The 21,710-nt window shown below is 47.3% G+C and overlaps 1 protein-coding gene across 2 annotated transcripts in view; it reads left to right on the forward strand.

The window, feature by feature from the left end:
• The window catches only part of Efr3b (EFR3 homolog B), an 81,999-nt gene that overhangs the window by 22,894 nt on the left and 37,395 nt on the right, over positions 1-21,710 (forward strand). The window contains exons 2-3 of one of the 2 annotated variants that reach the window (XM_075955729.1): positions 16,146-16,222; positions 17,350-17,477. The exons of the other annotated variant lie outside the window; for it this stretch is intronic. Of the exons in view, the coding sequence (XP_075811844.1) occupies positions 16,146-16,222; positions 17,350-17,477 (205 nt within the window). The remainder of the gene's footprint in view (positions 1-16,145; positions 16,223-17,349; positions 17,478-21,710) is intronic. 2 annotated transcript variants of the gene reach the window in all.

Consider the following 21,710-nt stretch of genomic DNA (forward strand, 5'->3'; position numbering starts at 1 on the left):
ATAGAACAACTATAATCACATACTGTGTGAGTTGCCAGCATTGCTACCTTTGCACTTGGGATCCATTATCAAATAAAAAGGCTTAGTCAAGCACAGGCCTTGCAGTAGTCAATCAGGATGTCTGCTGTGTGGTTATCTGGAGGATAGCGTATACCATGTGGATTCGCTGGCAAAGAGGTCATCCACATCCTGGCCTGGGTGGAGGGAGACCCCCATGAGATTTCATTATGCCACTTGGAATAGCATGCTATTTAGAACTTCGGAGTTTTGCGTACTTCTGCAGTTTTCCTTTTAATGTCTTCGCACCAAGATGGACCTTGGGTAACAAACCTCAGAAGCTGCAGACACCCAGGGACTGTTGTATATTTTTTTTATTAAACATCCGAGCCCTAGGAATTTTTCCATGGTGTCTCCTTGTCTTCAAAATAATGCCAGTGAAGTTTGCACTTAAATTATTTATTCAAACACATTTCAGCCATCTGGCTGGGTTTCACTGGGAATGCCTTTGTTGGCAGACATCACAGTGAAAGTATGTCTTGTGCCTATGTTTGGGGGAACCAGCAAAATAGATTACCAATGTTGGAAGCCTCTCTCTATTGTTTTCCCTGAAGACTATGTGGTAATTTTCTGAACCCAACTCGCCTTGTGTCTCATGCCTGTTTCTCAAACCTCATGAGGCACTCTGTTGATATGAGAGTATTGATATTGTCGTTCTGGGCTGTCGAGATGGCTCGGTGAGGAAAGACACTTGCTGTGTGAGCTTGGTGACCTTGGTTCGATCCGTGGGACTCACGTGGTGGAAGGAGAGGACTGACTCCCACGGTTGCTCTGTCCTCCACATGCGTGCCCCTGCTCCCATGCATGCTAGAAATAAATAAAATAAATTGAAAAAGCTTAAACACGCTGGATTTTTAAAGATATATATTGTCATTCCCGCATGGGTGGGATGCGTTCTAATCCAGCTCTCAGGACCAGTGTGGCTTCCAAAGCATCCATGGAAATGGAGAGTCACCATTTTGGTCGGTAACCCCAACCCTTTGGCTTCTCCCTCTCTATGCTGTTAGTCAGGGTTTCGTCCTCGGCTCCCCATCGCTTTCTTCTAGGCCTCCCTCCTGGCTCCAGCTCCTTGTAACAGCTTCCCTTCTGATCACTCTACGCTCGAATCCATAGTCAGGTTTCTCTTCTGAGAGCCTAGAAGTCACCCCCTGACACACACACACACACACACCATACGCTGGACCCCAGGCTGCCTTCTCCTTGTTAACCCAGCAAGCAAAGCACCCCCAGTCTGCAGTCCTCACCTGTTCCCGTGGGGACCTATCCTCTCCTGAGGATACAGTTCGGATGCTTGAGCCTTACTTCTGCATGTACCTTTGGACTCTTGAAATTCATCCTCAGGGAATACTCTAGGAAAATGATGAGTGGCGGTGGCGAATGCCTTTAATCCCAGCACTGGGGAGGCAGCGATAATCGAATCTCTGTGAGTTTGAGACCAACCTGGAACAGCTAGTTCCAGGACAGTCAGGGTTACACAGAAAAACCCTGTCTCAAAAATATAAAATGAATAATAAATAAATAAATGGGAACAGCTGTACAGGCATAGTCGTTCCAACATTATTTTTTCATGCTGTTGCGTGAAGATGTAAGTAAGCTAAATGTCAAAGAATTTGGAAAAAAATGCAGTAATTCTTGTGGGTCTCCCTGGAGTTTGAAACACCCATTCAAAATGCTACTTGACAAGGGGAGGAAATGCATATAAAATGGGAAGGAGCCCACTTAATTGTGGGAGTTACGCTGCGCACCTCCTGGGGACGAGGAAGCCTGCAGAGGGCTTGAATGAGGCGGCTGTGTCACATATAGCTCTAGCCTAGTTTGGTGAGTCCTCGTTACCTTTATCACATTAAACTTTAAAATTTATTAGGAAATATAGATTGCTAGGTAGCTGTAAAGAAACATACAGAGAAGTCCCATGTGCTCTTCACACAGCATCCTCTAGTGTTGATATGATGGGATAATAGGGTTCTGTATAAGGAACTTGACATTGATCATTGGTTCCGTCCACAAAAGTGATTTCAGCTTCCTCACTTATTGATAACTTATTTACTGGGTGTGTGGGAGTCTGGGTGGGTGCAAGCATGCTACATAAAAATTGCCGTGGAATCAGAGGGCAACCTGTGGGAGCTGCTTCTTTCCTTCCACCATGTGGGTTCTGGAGAGTGAACGCGTCACCAGGCTTGGTGGCAAGTGCCTTTACCCACTGAGCCATTTCATTAGTCCTGTGGACAACTTTTTATTGTTGTTGTTTTGTTTTTTGAGACAGGGTTTCTCTGTGTAACAGTTCTGGCTGTCCTGGAACTCACAGAAATCCACCTGCCTCTGCCTCCTGAGTACTAGAATTAAAGGTGTGTGCCACCACTGCCTGGCTGTGGACAACTTTTTAAAAAAGTATTCCATCTCAGAATTTGTCTTTTTTCTACTTGAACATACTCTCTCCATACCTGCATGGCATGTTCTTTCTCACTTTATATCTTCCTATGAACAATTGCTCTGAAGTTTGAGAGCTAGCTTGATCTCTTTCCTTGCTTGTGGGATCTTGGGCCAATAAATTAGTCCTTCTGTTAATCCCAGTATGGATCTCTGTGAGTTCAAGAACATCCTGGTTAAAAAAAAAAAAACCAACAAAACAAAACAAAAAAAACAAACAGCCTGGTCTACAAGAGCTAGTTCCAGGACAGGCTCCAAAGCTACAGAGAAATCCTATCTCGGAAAAAATAAAAATTAGCCCTTCTGGTTTTCCATGTGAAGAGTGGCAATAAAACCGCATGAGAATTTGGGGTTTTAATGTAAAATGTCCAAGGTAGGCACATAGAGTAATACACCCTCAGGGGCTGAAGATACGGCTCAGCAGTCAGGAGTGTGTGTTCACCCTGCTCCTGCAGAGGACCCCAGTTCAGTTCCCAGTCAGGTGGCTCACAGCAGCCTGCCACTCCAGCTCTGAAAGACCCTGTGCCCTCTGCTGGCTTCTGTGGACACCTGTGCTCATGTCCAGCAGCATGCCGGTGGGGACACGGGCACAGAGGCATGTTCACCCAGGACGTGTGCTTCTCTGCCCTCCCCCACACTGACCACTGCCTTTTCTCACAGTACAGTGGAATTCTCTTAGTCATGTTCAAAATCACTCTTCCCCAACACTTTCCCACCCCAGCTCCGATCTCCTCAGCAACCCGGGCTGTGCATGCATAATATTTAATGTGTATGAACTGACTTTAATGTGTTTCATACTCCTTTTGAATATATTCACATTTCTATTTTTTTAATCTAGCAACAATATGAGGTATTTGCAGTAGAGACCTCAGTCTCTTCAAGTCAGCATGTTGGAGAAGAGCCTGGGTTCACCACCATCTGGAATACAAGATTACCAACTCCAGAGACTATGTAGAGATTCACTGAAAGGGAGCAGAGTAGCCAGCGCAGATGAGCTCAAACCATGCTCGTCGTTACTGCTGATGGTGGTTGGCGCCCCTTCTGTTGTTTTCACTCGGAGCTTTGCCCTTGGGCATCAGGGAACATGAACATCACCTGGGTTTAAGATGGGCTTTCTTTTGTTTGTTTGTTTGTTTATGCATACATGCATACATACATACATACATACAGTATCCTGCCTGTAGGCCAGAAGAAGGCACCAGATTTTATTACAGATGGTTGTGAGCCACCATGTGGTTGCTGGGAATTGAACTTAGGACCTCTGGAAGAGCAGTCAGTGCTCTTAACCTCTGAGCCATCTCTCCAGCCCAAGATGGGCTTTCTTAATGGCTGTTTGTGCTTCACACTCTTGCTGGCTCATTTTATGTCAACTTGATACAGGTTGAAATCATCTGAGAGAAGGGAAGGAATGCCAATTAAGAAATGGCATCCTGGGCTGGAGAGATGGCGCAGTGGTTGAGAGCATTGCCTGCTCTTCCAAAGGTCCTGAGTTCAATTCCCAGCAACCACATGGTGGCTCACAACCATCTGTAATAAGGTCTGGTGCCCTCTTCTGGCCTTCGATATACACACAGATAGACTATTGTATACATAATAAATAATAAATAAATATTTAAAAAAAGAAAATCCAACAGAAATTAGTTGGACAGAAGAGAAAATAATGAGACACTTTAAAAAAAAAAAGAAGAAATGGCATCCCTAAAATTGGGCTGTAGGCAAGCCTCTAAGGCATTTTCTTAATTACTGATTGATGGGGCCATTGTGGGTGATGACAGCTCTGGGATGGTGGTCCTGAGTTATAGAAGAAAGCAGACTGAGAAAGCCACGAGGAGTGAGCCAGTAAGCAGCACCCCTCTGATGTGGGGTTCCCCTCTGTATACTGTGAATCTGTTTTATTACCATTGGTTAATAAAGAAACTGTTTTGGCCAGTGGCTTAGCAGAGTAAAGCCAGGCAGGAAATCTGAACAGAGATATAGAGAGAGAGTAGGTGGAGTCAGAGAGATGCCTTGTAGCTGCCAAAGGAGAAAGACACCAGAACGCCAGAACCTTATCTAGGGTAAGCCACAGCCTCGTGGCGATACACAAATTAATAGAAATGGGTTAATTTAAGATGTAAGAGTTGTTTAGAAATGTGCCTAAGATATTGGCCAAACAGTGTTGTAATTAATATGGTTTCTGTGTGATTATTTGTGTCTGAGCGGCCAGGCAACAAGCGAGCAGTCTCCGTTTATACCCTCCATGGCCTTCGCATCAGCTACTGCCTCCAGGTTCCCACCTGTTTGAGTTTCTGCCCTGATTTTCTTCGATGACCATCAGTGATAGTGAAGTGTAAACCAAATAAACCCTTTCGTCCCCAACTTACTCTTTTGGTCCTGGTGTTTCATCACAGCAGTAGAACCCTAACTAAGATACGAGCCAACCATAAACTATAGAGGGGCAGGTTCAGTGGCTGAGGGCACTCTGTTACTCATTCAGAAGACCTGGGCTGTTCCCAGCACCCACATGGTAACTCACAACCATCCTAAATCCAATTTCAAGGGATTCCGTGCCTTCTTGTGACATCCATAAGCACCAGGAACACTTGTGGAACACATACATACATGCGAGCAGAACACTCATACACATAGAATACATACATCTTTGCATATTAAAAAATAAGATAGCCGGGCGGTGGTGGCGCACTCCTTTAATCCCAGCACTTGGGAGGCAGAGGCAGGCGGATCTCTGTGAGTTCGAGACCAGCCTGGTCTACAGAGCTAGTTCCAGGACAGGCTCCAAAACCACAGAAAAACCCTGTCTCGAAAAACCAAAAATAATAATAATAATAATAATAATAATAATAATAATAATAATAAGATAAAGATAGAAAGCTGTAGTGGCCAATTATTTTCTGCTATTTCAATTGCTTCTATTTTGAAACCTTTCTTATAAGTTGGGAAAGAAATTGTGTGTGTGTGTGTGTGTGCATTTGCGTATGCGTGCGTGCATGTATATGCGTAGGTGGAGGCCAAAGGTTGCTGCTGGGTTTGTTGTCTGGTGCAGGGTCTCTCACTGAACCTGGAACTCACCAGTTGACTAGGCTGGCTAGGCAGCAAGCCCCAGGGTTATGGCTGTTTCTGCCCCTTCTACTCTGGGTTACAGACACAGAGTACCACGCTCAGCTTTTGAGTCGTTACTGTGGGTCCAAATCAGTACACGTGGAACACGCTAGTGACTGTGACCTCACCCCAGCTGTAGAAATGTCAATAACGTTTACTTGAAACCGAGAATGTAACCAAGTTGGTAGAGTGCTGGCCTAGCATGCATGGAGCCCATGTCATACATCCATAGCCACTCATATCCAGCACTGCGTAAACCATCAGCCTTGCAGAGCTGCGCATGCCTGTAACCCAAGCTCTTGGGCAGTGGAGGTAGGGCCAGAAATTCAAGGCCTTCCTCAGCTACTTGGGGAGTTCAAGGCCAGACTGGGTTAGAGACTCCGCCTATGATGGCGATGATGATGATGATGATGATGATGATGATGATGATGATGATGATGGCAGAGGGGTGATTCAGTCAGGGATTAAGCACACTTACTTTTCCAGAGGACCCAGGTTTGGTCCTCAGCATCCACATTGTGGTTCATAACCTTTTGTAATTCCAATTCCTGGGGATTCAATGCCCTCTTCTGGCCTCTGAAAGCACCAGATACAGCAATACACATATGTACATACAGGCAAAACACTCATACGCATAAAATAAGGAATCTAAAACGGGAAGTGGCAGGACATGCCTTTAATCCCAGCACTCGCGAGGCAGAGGCAGAGGGTCTCTGAGTTTAAGATCAGCCTGGTCTACAGAGCAAGTTCCAGGACAGCCAAGGCTACACAGAAACCCTGTATTGAAAAACAAACAACAACAACAACAAAATCTAAATAATAATAATAATAATAGTTGTCATAGTACTATTTGGTGGTGGTGGTGACTGATAGTGACCGAGTGTTTGTCTTGCAGCAGAAACTATGCTAATGGCGTCACTTGTTTCGTGTTAGTCTTTGCCACAGCCCTGAGAAGCAGACATCTTCAGTCCAGTTTCACAGATGCATAGGCTAAGGCACGCAAAGGCTTAGATACCTTGCTTCAGTTTGTACGGCCATCAGAGCTGGGTCGGGGGTTCGAAAACCAGTCTATCAGGCCCCCGTGGAAATGGTTGAGACAAACGTTTCCTACCGACTGTGGTCCCAAGAGTCAGACAATCGGAAGAGATTCCATTTGGTTTTATTTGTTATCTGTTTGGAAAGTGGTGCTGAAACCCTCAGGGGAAGTTCACAGGTAGTAAGGAATTGAAATCCTGACATGAAATCAATCAGATACGTTTCTTTTAAGATTCCCATTCTCAATTAAGGTGGCGATCAAATTAACCGAGACTGGCTGGGAAGCGGTGAGCATCTTGGAGGCTCTGGCGCGTGAAAGGTCAGCCTGCTCCTGCCAGCGCCTGCCAGCATCTGCCTCCCTGGAGAGAATTCAGCTGCTGCAGAATCCTTTTTTCAGGGAGATCTGTCTAGAAACCGGTTCCTTCCCCAAATTCCTTTTCACCTGCATCTTCTCTTGTTCTCCATCCAGAATCTTCCCTGGGTGAGAGACAGGCGCTGGTGCTCACCCTTGTGCCTCCCAACCGTCCACCTGTCCTGCAGCCACATGGTGCCATGAGTGTCCTTATCGCCGACCGAGCAGACCCGGGCTCTGCCTGTGTGGCTCCCTGGCTTTAATTACCCAGGGCAAATGGCCGCCTCGCTCTGAGTAATGAGAAATCGGGAACAACAGGCAATGATTAAATAAATCGGCATCTGGTCAAAAGATGGAATAATAAGCAGTCATTTATGTTTGAGCAAAAAATAATATCTGTCTCGAAAAACCAAAAAATACCTGTCTCGAAAAACCAAAAAAAAAATAAATAAATAAAAAAATAAAAAAAAATAAAAATAAAAAATAAAAAAAATAATATCTAGTGAGAAAGTCACAGTATCCCTGACACAAGAAGAAAGTAAGCTTTGGCAGTAGTAGCCCGTGGAACCCAAATATCATGTCTTTTTAAAATATGTGAAAACATGGAAACAAATCTAGAACAAAAGCCCCACCATGTCAGTCATTATCTCCAGATAATGCGATCACAGGGTTTTCATTCTTTTTTATAAATGTGTCCCTAAGAGCATGATGTCTTTTTAGATTCGAAGCAAGGGAAAGGAAGAATATGGCTTAGGTAAGTTTGTTGCCCCCACCCCCCAATCAGTGGCTTGACTTCTCATTGCATGCTGTCCCTCTAAGGACCCAGTTCAAGTCTTGCCTCGTTGGGTGTGTTTCTACATTCATTCAGCTCAGAGATATCTTCAGTCTGACGGACCCTTGGACTCACTGGAACCCATCAACAACTCTGTGGGGGTCTCACGTCTCCAACTAAAGGATGGGGCCCTTGGTGACTGCCTGTCTTTATATTTAACTTCCTTCTCCTGGCCACACGGCCCAGCAAGTGCTGTGCAGCTGCTGGAGTCTAACCAGTGTTCACGGAACACAAGCTGGGTCCTCATGGGACGTACCACATGGGGGTGACCCGCCTTTTTCTCTGAACTTTGTCCCATTTCCTCCAATTCATCTGAAAGGGCTGTCTGTGCCATTAGCCCTGGCTTAGACTTTATTGTGAATTGTTTTGCTGGTTTTTTTTTCTAAATTCCATTTATTTTGGTAGGGATGACCAAGTCTAGCCCTTGTTTTTATAGAAAGATTATAGAAGAAAATAAATATGGGCTATTTTGAGCATAAAGGTTGTGTGTGTGTGTGTGTGTGTGTGAATGGGGATAATGGAACTCATGTTTTTAGGACAGAAAACAAGAGCCAAGAGGAAAGGAAGGACTTCCCTGGGTCTCACGCGATCAAAGGCAGGTGAAGTCACAGGCATGTCAGCCTTCCTCCCGGCATGCTGCACTCGGGATACTGTACAGAGGTCAGGGTTGCAAGACACAAGACCTGGGCAACTTACAGTTGTTCTAGAGGAAGAAAAGATGAATCACTGAAATAACAGCCTGAACGGCGTGGTTCTGCCTGTGTGGCTCAGTGCAAAGTGTGCACGCGCACAGATTCCAGCTGGCGGAGGAGATTCTGGCAGAGGCCTTAGGGATGGAAGCAACTAGGGAGGTCCGGGCCCTGAGTCAGGGTGTTTTGTGCTGCTGGTTACCCCCTCCCCGCCAGCTCGTACCCGGCATTTCTGTCACCTCATTTGCAGCATGCTCCCCCCTGTTTCTGTCAGGACGTTCTATGATGCAGTCTGTTCTCTGCCATGGCCCCGCGCCTATGAGGCAGAGAGCACAAAAATCAACTATAGTGGAGGATAGCTGAAGGGCAGGATGCCCTCCGCCTGGAGTGGGCTTCCCTGGTTCAATGCTAAGTGCTGGGGTTGGGAGTTTGGTGCAGAAGTGGAGCCACCCTAACTCTTCTGCTGGGAAGCAAACTAAACCAGAGTTACCTTAATGCTACATCGGAAATGGATGGAAACAAGAAGACCGACTGATGGGATAATGTCAAGCATCCAGGAGGTTTCTAGTCAAGTGACAATACAGAGTGAGCTTTGCCGGGAGGGCGGTGGCTGAAGATGCATCTCAGTTATAGCAATGAGAGAGTTAGGGAGACTCCTGGTAAAAAGACATATGCTGTGAGATCCTGGGCAGGATAATCTCTCGGCTCTTCCCTCTGTCTTACGGGGTCATGACAGGTTCTACTTGAAATACTTACAAAGTCCTTGACTAGTGCTTAGCCCAAGGCAAGTGGTAAACCCTGGGGTCTGTTGGATATTAGAGATGAGCGTGAGGGAGCCAGAGGTGGCGAGGCAAGAGGGCGAGGAATATAGACGGGATGGACCCTTGGGTCCTGGACTACAGCTCCTATGGGCTGAGAGGAGGGAGTCACCCAGGGAGGCCTAGATTTTGAAAAGTTTGTCATGTTTAGTTTTAGGGATTTCGTTTCCATCTTCCACTTGGCACAGGCAGTTCTGTCCAAAAGAACAGATTGGTCAAGAACCCAGGATGGGAGCAGGCGGAGCCCTGGAGAAAAAGCTGCAGCAGGAAGGAGCTGGCAAGGCTGACAATGCCGGCAGGCCAGATGAGGTTGCCAGCAGCTGGGGTTGTTTGCCATCTGATCCAGAACAGCCAGAGTGGGCCGGTGCCTTCACCATGGCTGCCCATCAATGCCTGAGGAGCATTTAAAACCCCTGTCCTTCCTCAGTGGAAAAGTGTCGTCTGAGGGGAGTACTTGAGCCACTCAGAGGCCAGAAGGTGGGGGAAGGCCAGGGTATGTGGCATGGGCAGGCAGGAGAACTCTGACCTCTGGCTACTCATCTCCAGCATGCCTGCTTCAAAGACCTGTCCTGTAGAAGATAGGATCCCAGAGCCCTGAGCTGTGATCTGGACCAGAGTGCTGGAGGCAGTGGCCACCCTGTGGGATTCAAGGCCACAATCCTTCCCAAGATCCTCCAAGGCCAATGCATGTCTGGAACTGTTGCTGAGTGCCTTAGAATGGGTTCCTGTTGGCTTCAATTTAACCCCACTGGCTTCTCCTGAGTCACAATCATTGCTTCATTCAGAAAGTATGTACCTAAACCTCCAACCACCTTCGCCTGTCCTGGTCCTGGGCTAGAGCAGAGACTGCCCCCACCTTTGACAAGCTAAATTGGTGCAAAAACAAAAGGGGAACAGGGCCAAGGGAACTTCCCCCAGTTAGGCTATTTGTGGGCAACCCTCCTTGAGAAATTAACAAAGCCTCCTCCCCCCCAAAAATAGTGAGAAGAATATTCTCTAAGAGGGGATCTTCAACGCCAGTGTCCTGAGAGGAGTCCTTGCATCAGGGCTGATGAGTCCTAGGGAAGAAGGAGGAGAGGGGACCAGGGCAGTCTGACCATACTTAGCTTTCAAATTGTTGTGTATCCCTGCAGCCTTGTAACTGGACAGTCTGTTAAAGTCTGTTAATCATTTGATTTTTGAGTATCCCGAGATACTGTGTGTATCTTCCTGTTTTATATATATATATATATATATATATATATATATATATATATATATATATATATAAACAGGGAAGTTGGCCAGGCCACTTTTCTTCACTTCCCTTAAAATAGGTATAAAAAATTTAGGCAGGTGAGGTCTTAGTGACAAAAAGAGTATTTAGAAAGTTGCCTTTGGTGCCTGGAGATTGCATCTGCCTGGTACAGTCTCCAGAGAGTGAGAGATGACCATGGAGGGGGGCAGTTTTCTCCTTGAAATAAAATGGACAAGAATTAAAAGGTACAATATAGGCAGGTGGCTTCGAGCTAATCTCCACCCACTTCCGTGTGCTAACATCAAGAATCAGTGCTGTCAGGAGCAAGATTAAAGAAACACTTGACAAGCCTATTGAATTCTCGTTCCAATGAGCTGTTTTCAGTTGCATCATATTGCTTTGTTTGGTTGTGAGTTGGGTAGGACACTCAGGGAGAGGCTTGTGAGTTGCCCAGCACCTACTTTACCTGCTTTGGCTCCGAACTGCCCCCACCCCCACCCTCACCTTACCTCCAGGTTGCCTAGAAAGTGCAGAAGCTATATAGTGTCTACTGTCCTATGGCTGAGATTCCAGGAAAAAACAACAACAAAAAAAAACCTCTAGCTATGTGATGATAATTGTTCAGTCTCTAAAAGCAAGCAGATAAGAAGCCCGTGCATCCCAGCCCTGGGCTGAGTGTCCTGCCGACTCCTCTACTAGGACACAGCTTTATACTAACTGTGTGATGAACTACTTTTTTTTCCTCGAGACAGGGTTTCTCTGTAGTTTTGGTGCCTACTCTGGAACTTGCTCTGTAGACCAGTCTGGCCTCGAACTCACAGAGCTCTGCCTGCTTCTGCCTCCCGAGTGTGGGGATTATGTGCTGGGCTACCACCACCCGGCTTGGTAAACTACTTATAACTGACAAAACTACTGTTTTGTTTCTGAGCTTTTCCTCCCTCTTACACCAGGGTGTTCATTTCATATCTCTACCTTATTTTAAACACTGTAAAGGTTGAAAAACAAACAAAACTCCAGCACCCAACAGGGTTCAGACACCTGTGAGCCAGTTTTCTCATAAACACCCCAACACCCAAATGTCTACAGTGAGGGATTATTCCCTTTGCCTGTGGGGCTTTAAAACAAAACAAAACCAAAAACATGTACATTCTAAAAAGACTGCTTCTCGGACACCAGCAGCTTGTGAATTGGTTAATTAGATCTCCGAGATGGGAATTTAGTGTTCAGGGGCTGTTCATAAGATCATCGGAGACCAGTGTTAGCCGCCCGAAGGCTCTAGCGTCTGGGTTTGGAAGACCTTAAGAAAGAGGCAGAGACATAACTTGAGAATGAAGGTGACATGCTTTATGGAAGACTGGTGGGGATCACAGGCTCTGTGCGTCTTTTCTCCGTCCCCACCCGCCCTCAGCAGTTGTTTCTCCCACCCCACCCATCTCCTGTGGTGTTCCCGTGTGTCACCATGCAGCTTCAATGACTCCACACAGGCAGATGACCCCCGGACTTCAGTCCTATCCTGTGCCCTGGGTTTCTTGTTTGTATACGCGAACCCCCCAGTCTTACCTTACCCTTTTCCTTCTAGGAGGTACTCTCTTCTTGCTGGGCTCTGCCCTCCCTTGTCCTGTCTTGATAAGTCACTCAGCTCTGTCTGACCTTGGTCCACAGTCTTGGGTGGCCCATCCACACAGCTCCCTGGCAGACATCCCTGTGCCATCCTTAGTGTCTCAAAGCTGTTAGCTGTGCACAGCCTTCCTCAGCCTGGTCCTGCCTGGTCTTTGTGTCTTGTCTTTTCTTCTACGATGTTGAAAGAAAGAAAGATGCAATGTCTCTTAGGTCCCCTAAGTGGGAACATTACCATGTATCTATGAGGAATTGTGGATCTGGGTTGAATTACTTACTCAAGGCCATGCAGTAAGTAACCAGAAGAACTGGGGCCCAGTTCAACCCAGGCCTCTCTGACTCTTGAGCCTAAATTACTTAGCCACCACACTGTGCCACTTTGCAGACTCCAAGAGACGCCAGTAACTGGAACATCAGTATTGCCTAGCCATGGGTGGGAATGTGGCATCCCGGGCATCCCATGCTCATGTGCACTCTCCTGCCTTCGATCCTATCTCTTCGCATCCTCCCTTGCACTAGAGCTTTGAGTTTTCCTAGCTTGCTAACTATGTAACCCACTCAGCCCCAGTACAGTGGTTATGTGCTTGGTCTCTGAAGTTAGATTTGGGGGGACTAAATCCTGGTTGGCCATGTATTACCACAGTGCAGCTCCAGGCAGGTCATTTAACCTCTTCATGACTCAGTTTACTTATTTGTAAAGCAGGGATAAATATAATACACATTCACCCTATGGAGTTGTTCTAGAGATAGAACAAGTTGCCATATGTTCTAGCTGGACACTTGGAGAAAGTGTCCAGAAAGCTGGGCCAGACAGACGACAGTATAGCCTACAGGCTTTAAACCCTGGGCTTTGAGACCCTGAGAGGAAATGTATCCCCTTAGGAGATGTCCCATCATAAATAATCCTGGGTGCCAACAGGACATGGCCCTAAATGCTTTCGCCTAAGAAGAAGCAAAGAGGAGAAGCCAGAAGAGTCTGGGGTAGTGGGGGCTGAGGCCACAAGGCTTCCTTGTGGGACATGGGTGGGACTCACACACCGGTTCCCTGCCACCCTGCCCCTGACTGCCTTGTACTTCTTCAAGTTCACGTCCATCCCCACGAACCCAAATCATGAAGTCTGAAGCCCAAACCATGGCTGTCTCCTCCTCCTGGCTGGATGCCAACCAGACTTCGCAGTCAGAGCTCCCTCACTGCTTCTCCCACTGGCCCATGCGGGTTGCTTTGTGTGGCGGAGGAATTCCCGCTACAGCAATTCATTCTTCTCTCAGTGACCCCCTAATCTTCCCAGCAAACATCTGCGTCTCAAGTAGAAGGCGTGTGCAAACACAGCTCGTCTGTAATTGGCAGGTGGCGGGGGCACTAATTTTCTTCACAGGACGGGCTTTGCCAAGCCCCCATGGACTCCTCTATGATACCTCTACCCCTCCACTTTCTACCTACCCCCAACTCTCGGCACAAAGGATCTGGGACACAGCAGAGGATGGTCCTGCCTGGAAGAAAGCTAAAGAGGACAGTTTCTAGATGTTTCCATTTCCTTGATCCATTAAGTTGTTTTATTCTTGATTTCTGGACACCTTTTGCTTTCCCAGCATGAGAGATCCTGAACAGGGTCATCTGGGGCTTCTCGGTGGAATAAACTTCACTTTGTAAAGCCTGCCACATTGTTCTTAGTTTTTCCATTTGGCCAGGGGACCAGGGAAGGGCTGGGGCATGGAGAACAAGACCAGCTCTTCTGTGCACTTTCAAACACCACAGACAAAAGCCTTAGAAATTCCTGTCTGTTGGTAGTTAATAATCCTGTCCATTTATCATCATGTCACGACTATTCTGCAGAGGGAGTGGTACAGGAACGGACCCTGGAGGAGAATGAGGCTCAGGAAATAGAGATTTGGGAGCCAGTGAGGGCAGGAGGAGCAGTCACCCCACGTGGCCTTCATCTTCCCAGGACACTCATGGGCTGCAGGGGTAGATTTTATAGTCTGATCCCAGAAATTCATGGTGTGTGTGTGTATGTGTGCGTGCATGTGTGTATATGTGTGTGTGTTGTACGTGCGTGCACATGTGTGCGTGTGTGTGTAAATGGTAGGGTGGTGGCATATGTGTATGTGTGTGCGTGTGTGTGTAAATGGTGGTGGCATATGTGTAGGTGTGTGCGTGTGTGTGTAAATGGTGGTGGCATATGTGTAGGTGTGTGTGTGCGTGTGTGTGTAAATGGTGGTGGCATATGTGTATGTGTGTGTGCGTGTGTGTGTAAATGGTAGGGTGGTGGCATATGTGTGTGCGTGTGTGTGCGTGTGTGTGTAAATGGTGGTGGCATATGTGTATGTGTGTGTGCGTGTGTGTGTAAATGGTAGGGTGGTGGCATATGTGTGTGCGTGTGTGTGCGTGTGTGTGTAAATGGTGGTGGCATATGTGTAGGTGTGTGTGCGTGTGTGTGTAAATGGTGGTGGCATATGTGTAGGTGTGTGCGTGTGTGTGTAAATGGTGGTGGCATATGTGTAGGTGTGTGTGCGTGTGTGTGTAAATGGTGGTGGCATATGTGTATGTGTGTGTGCGTGTGTGTGTAAATGGTGGTGGCATATGTGTGTGCGTGTGTGTGCGTGTGTGTGTAAATGGTGGTGGCATATGTGTAGGTGTGTGTGCGTGTGTGTGTAAATGGTGGTGGCATATGTGTAGGTGTGTGTGCGTGTGTGTGTAAATGGTGGTGGCATATGTGTATGTGTGTGTGCGTGTGTGTGTAAATGGTGGTGGCATATGTGTGTGCGTGTGTGTGCGTGTGTGTGTAAATGGTGGTGGCATATGTGTAGGTGTGTGTGCGTGTGTGTGTAAATGGTGGTGGCATATGTGTAGGTGTGTGTGCGTGTGTGTGTAAATGGTGGTGGCATATGTGTATGTGTGTGCGTGTGTGTGCGTGTGTGTGTAAATGGTGGTGGCATGTGTGTGCGTGTGTGTGTAAATGGTAGGGTGGTGGCATATGTGTATGTGTGTGCGTGTGTGTGTAAATGGTGGTGGCATATGTGTATGTGTGTGTGCGTGTGTGTGTAAATGGTAGGGTGGTGGCATATGTGTGTGCGTGTGTGTGCGTGTGTGTGTAAATGGTGGTGGCATATGTGTATGTGTGTGTGCGTGTGTGTGTAAATGGTAGGGTGGTGGCATATGTGTGTGCGTGTGTGTGCGTGTGTGTGTAAATGGTGGTGGCATATGTGTAGGTGTGTGTGCGTGTGTGTGTAAATGGTGGTGGCATATGTGTAGGTGTGTGCGTGTGTGTGTAAATGGTGGTGGCATATGTGTAGGTGTGTGTGCGTGTGTGTGTAAATGGTGGTGGCATATGTGTAGGTGTGTGCGTGTGTGTGTAAATGGTGGTGGCATATGTGTAGGTGTGTGTGCGTGTGTGTGTAAATGGTGGTGGCATATGTGTATGTGTGTGTGCGTGTGTGTGTAAATGGTGGTGGCATATGTGTGTGCGTGTGTGTGCGTGTGTGTGTAAATGGTGGTGGCATATGTGTAGGTGTGTGTGCGTGTGTGTGTAAATGGTGGTGGCATATGTGTAGGTGTGTGTGCGTGTGTGTGTAAATGGTGGTGGCATATGTGTATGTGTGTGCGTGTGTGTGCGTGTGTGTGTAAATGGTGGTGGCATGTGTGTGCGTGTGTGTGTAAATGGTAGGGTGGTGGCATGGCAGCACCCGGCTTTCACATGTATTCCCACCCACTCGTGAGATCTCACCCTCCAAGTGTTCTTCTGAGCTCTGGTTTCCTACCCTAAACACCCCACTCTGCCCAGTCCCTAAACTGAAGACAAACAAAAGACCAATGTCTTGGCGTGTGGGAATCAGTGGGAGACCTCCGCTCTGGGAAGAACAAGGCCATTGGCCCTTCAGCCCTGGGTTCTTTCCTCAGAGGTCCTGGGTTCCCGGTCTCTGCAGCCTCATGAGAAGGCTTCATTCCTAGGTTTGGTTTTTTGCTTTTGTTTCCCCATCCCAGGTGTGTGTGGCTGCTGTGGCGCCCTTCGTCCCAGGTACAAGAGGCTGGTGGACAATATCTTCCCGGAAGATCCTGAGGTGGGTCACAGGAAGGGCTGGGTGGGCTGTTGACTGGGGAAGGCCTTTGTCCCATGGAGAATAAGGACATCTGTCTCTTCTAAAGGCTGGCTGTGCAGAAGGCTAGTAGGGATGTGTCAGGCTGTTGCTGTATGGTTGGCACGTCTTTCTCACTCCTGTCTCCGTTGCTCACTCTCCTGATGGAAATGTTTTCCCGTCGTTTAGTGAAGACGTGCCCTGTCTCGCGTTTGCCTCGGGAGCCCGTGTCTCTCCCCGGCTCCCTCTGGCATCTGTCAGGTGTCTGGCTGTGCATCGCACAGGAGGCCTGGCTGTGTGGCTTCCAAGCTGTCATTCTGTGTGTCACCCTGTGTTAGGCATTGTGGTCTGAGGATGTCAAGAGATGATGCATTTGCCTTGATATTTGAGAACTCCTGGCCTCCTCCGGATGGGCAGCCAGAGGTTCCCATTTCCATGATCCTCTGGAGAATTCCCTAGGAGCTGCAGAATTGCCTTCTTTATGTCTTGGTGGTGACACCTTAATTCTGAGTTACTTTTAGTGATGCCACATCCTTCACCCATACCAATATGTGTCTCTGCACGCACACGTATATACACGTTAATGCGCATACACATAGACCACCTTCTGTTGATATTTGTGTGTATGCGGTACATGTGTGTGCGCATATGTGTGCAGGTACACCTGTCTGCACGCATATGTGGAGGTCAGAGATTACCATCACGTACCTTTATCACACTCCACCACGCTTTTTTGAGACCAGTCTCTCACTGCTGTTGTGGTTAAACTGGGAGCAGAGAGCCTCAGGGAGCTCCATGTTCCCATGACCACTCAGATCCCAGGAAACTTTTAGCTTACAAGGACTGTGTGAGGTTTTTTTTTTTTTTATGGTTCTGGGGAACCTGAATTCAGACGCTCGTTCACACGGCAAGCTCTACGCTAGGAGGTTCTCCCCAGCCCCATGCTTGGAGGACGGAAGTGCTGTTTTCATCCTTTCAGTGAGCCTGATGCCCAGCACCTGTATAAGAGACACCCTGTAAACATCAGCTTAGTTGAACTGACATTTGCTCCAGACTTGCGCCTTCCCACCATACCGGGGCCGTGGTGATGTCGAGCTGTCTGTCTTCTACAGGATGGTCTGGTGAAAACCAACATGGAGAAGCTGACCTTCTATGCCCTCTCAGCTCCAGAGAAGCTGGATCGCATCGGTGCCTACCTCTCCGAGAGGCTCATCCGAGACGTGGGGCGCCATCGCTATGGGTAAGGCACGTGAGGGGGAACAAGATGGATTTTCAGAAATTGCATTATATTTTTAGGGTAAGATAGTGTAATAACATTTCAAGAAAAAAGCTACGGGCTGAGTTATTGGATAGACTGGGAAAGACAAAACCCGAAACCAAGGAGGGTGGGTTTACGTGTTCCCCTGAGGCAGGTGACCTTGGATGAGTCTGGACTTTTGGGAAGAGGGCTTGGTGGCTCTAGAGGAGTAGCCGTTTGACATCCATCGAGTCATTGCGTGTCCCCATAGAACTCACACAGTCGGTCTGCCTCCCGCGTGTTTATTCTCCCCAGCCCAGCTCCCCTCAAGGTCTGAGAAAGTGAGGTGGAGCCAACTGTGTGCTGAGAAGAAAGGTGGGGGTGGTTTGTTCCCTAAAACACACACCGTAGAGAAAGGTGGAATGGAGCTTAGCTGCTCGGGTGTCTGGCAGACTAGAAACCTTGACTTCAATCTCTAGTGTCGCATAAACCAGTCCCCCTGGAGCACGTCTGTGATCCTAGCACCCAGGAGGCAACGGAGCAAGGCTAGCCTCAGAAGTGTGAGCTGCGTCTCAAAACAAGACAAAAATATACGTTAGTGAAATGTTTATTATTGTCTGAGAGCAACTTTGTGTGTTTAAAAGAGAGAAGAAATCTTAAAGTGATCAATACATTTAGCTGTTTAAATCTTGATGCTGATTTTTTTAAATTTGTTTTGTTTTTAGTTTATCAAGACAGAGAATTTCTGTGTAGCCCTGGCTGTCCTGGAACTTACTTTGTAGACCAGGCTGGCCTTAAACTCATAGAGATCTGCCTGTCTCTGCCTCCTGAGTGCTGGAAGCAAAGGTGTACGCCACCACTACTTAGCTGAAACCTTCAGATTTTTAAAACTGAACACAAAAGATATATATTAACAACAAATAAGACAAAGGATTCAGGTCGCATGTTAGTACCATCAAACAAATAGTCCTGGGGAGTCAGGAGAAGGATGGCCGGGGGAAAGATAAGCTTGCAAAGGGGCCACTCAGAGAGCAGCGTCATCTGATAATGTTCAGACTCACAGTCCATGCCCAAACTACTGGGTCATCTTATCACATTTTTATGAAAGTAAAAAGGCATTTTTACACCTTCCTGGAAAGGGAACAAATTGGCTGAAATTTTCTAGGTCATGAAATATGTGTCCTTTCCTGCCCATTGCTTCCCAAGGAAACCATCTCAATGCCTCTGCCTTTTACAAGAAGATGTTTTTTTGCAGCGTTTTCTGTCCACCTCAAAAAAACAAAACCCAACCAGCAGAATCTCAGGTTGCCCAGGCTGCCTTCCACCTGGCTGTGTGGCTGAGGATGACCTCTGGTCTCCTCTTCATAGCACTGGAATACAAAGTGGGGTGCCATGCCCAGGCCAGAGTGCCTCTTAGAATGATAAAACCCTAGAAATGGCCTAAGTGTCTGGCAAAAGAAAGGCTAGTAAGTTATGGTTCGTATCATTTGATAAGATGCTATAATTGATAGATAGATAGATAGATAGATAGATAGATAGATAGATAGATAGATAGATAATATATCTAGATAATAAAAATAGTGTTTATAAAGATCACTATCTAATGATATTAAAAATACGAAAACTTAGGTTATAATGGCCACAAACGTAGTATTTAGGGTCAAGTTAAAAAAATATCAACAAACCTCAGTGGCTAAAAAATCAAGTCCAAATGCCATGTATCCAGAGCATTCACCCTGGGAATGGCACAGCTCGAGGACTTTGTGTTCTCTCTGTTCCCTAAACACCTGGGCATGTGTTACTTCCAGAGTGGACCACAGCACAATTGTACTTGCTGCTGCCCTGCCATCGTGACACAATCCACAGCCAAACAGCTCACCCCGAGAAGCCTCGGTAGTGTTACTCATGGTGCAGAGGGTTGAGTACGTGATGGGTAGCCATGGTTCCTGTGGATCCAACTCTGCCCGAGTCTTTCTCTCCATTCTCCACTTCCTTCTGATCCTCAGGTTGTTTTGTTTTTCCTTATTTTGTGTGGGGGGCAAGAAATGATGGGGATGATGAAGGGAGACAGGGTCTCATGCATCCAAGGCTGGCTTTGAACTCAGTATAGCTAAGGATGAGCTTGAACTTCTAACCCTCCTGCCTTCACCTCTCCAGTGCTGGGGTCATAGACATGTCCCACCATACCAGGTTATTGTGGTTCTGGACACCAAACCCGGGGCTTCATACATGCTAGGACAATGGAACTATATCTTCAGCCTGCTCCTGCCTTTTTCTTGGTTCAGGCTTTGAATCTGTTAGCTCAAATTACAATAGGGGATTTGTCTCCCTCTCTCAGTCTTCCTGTTTGGTCTTCCCAGGCCAATAGATATTAATTATCATAATTATATGACACTTAAGAGTTAGACATGCTCTTCAACTCAAAGACTAAGATCATCAGTCTTTAGAATCAACTCCACAGCTGGGCAGTGGCAGCTCACACCTCTAATCCCAGCACCCGAGAGGCAGAATCTGGTGGATCTCTGTGAGTTGGAGGTCAGCCTGGTCTAAAGAATGAGTTCCAGGACAGCCAGGACTACGTAGTGAAACCCTGTCCTGAAAAACAAACAAACAAACAAAAAATCAACTCCAGGCTCCTCAACTTCTAGGGTCTTCCACCTCCCAGCCATGCCCACCACACCTTATTATATAACCAGTACCACACATACTGGTTGAACGGTCCTCAGGTTGAGAAACCAAGGATCATTGGTAAATGCTGGGCTTAGGAAAAGGTTTTGTGTGTACTAAGGATGTGCTCTACCCTAGCTCTGGCAAATCTTTTTTTTTAATTTTTTAAATTGATTTTTATTGAGCTCTACGTTTTTCTCTGCTCCCCTGCTTCTCCCCTCCCTTTCAACCCTCTCCCAAGGTCCCCATGTTCCCAATTTACTCAGGAGACCTTGTCTTTTTCTACTACCCACTCTGGCAAATTAAACCAGGCTACCCTTTATGTGAAAACAGAATGAGAACTAATGTTTCCGTGATCATTCTCTATGCTAGAAGTAGGTTGCCACTTAATAAGAGGAGGGGCGTGCATGCTTTGCATGCTGATTATATAAAGAGCTCTGACGTACTGGACAGCACATCCAAGCAAGTGAAAATGGCTCTACCCTAGACTGAACCGAGAGCTAATGTACCAGTAATAGCATTAAACATTTAACACCGATTCTGCCCTGCGGACTTGGGCTCTCTGCAGTGATGTTTCTTGTGATTAAAAATGTCCATAGCTGACAGAGCCTCTTCGAATCCTTCCTCTGCTCGCGGAATGACAATTCAAAATTGGCATCATCCTGTTAAAAATAGCCTTGCGGCGTCTAGGTATTTAAAGCCTGAAGGAGGACTTTGATCATAAACATTTGGGAAAATGTCTGTTCGAATCCTTTCTCCTGGCCCTCCTGTAGCTCCCTGCCCAAGCCCCTGGTCTCGTCCTTGTCATGGGTGGAGGTCTTGGAAGAGCAACATTTTCACATCAGACAGTGAGCGGATGTGTGTCTTCCTAGCATAAGGGTGTCTGTTTACGGTTTGGTCCTATCAATGTGAACCTTGGATGTGGGTCCCCGTGAGCCCCAGAACCACCTGCTCATGGCTACTGCCTTCCTGCATTGTCACCCTGTCATTGGATACGGGGTCTTGATTCATGAGTGTCTGGCCCCAGAAAGATGTCAGCTGTGAGCACAGAGAGGATGGCGGAATTTCAAGATGTTTGGTGTAAAGGGTGGTGATAGGCAGAGGAGCAAAAGGCCAGCGTTCCTGTGCTTCTCTCCTTCCACTCATTCTCTTTCCGGATCAGCTCAGCGTCCCTAGAAACAGGGGGACAGGGGGAGGGAAGGACAGTTCTGAGTGAGACAGGTCCACCAAGGGCACGAGCATGGACCGCAGTGTGCAGCATGTAATATCAGACAGTGTCTGGAGTTCTGCCCCAGCCCAACGCTGAGCACTGAGCACTGAGCATGGAGTCTGAGGCGGAGCTGCTGCAGCCTCAGGACCCTGGCCCAGCATTGTTCTCTAGAAGGATCTGAAGTTGGTGGGAGAGTGGGCTAATCCCCGCAGTTAGCACTGCAGACTCTGCTAGGTGAAGAGGCTGGGCCCGCTCTTCCTCAGCTGGGGCCCAAACTATCGCTCTGCTCCTGGCCTTCTAAGGGACTCAGAAGGTGCTGGGCAGTGGTGGTGCATGCCTTTAATCCCAGCATTCAGGAG

The sequence above is a fragment of the Microtus pennsylvanicus genome, chromosome 21 (assembly GCF_037038515.1).
Source record: "Microtus pennsylvanicus isolate mMicPen1 chromosome 21, mMicPen1.hap1, whole genome shotgun sequence".
NCBI lineage: Eukaryota > Metazoa > Chordata > Mammalia > Rodentia > Cricetidae > Microtus > Microtus pennsylvanicus.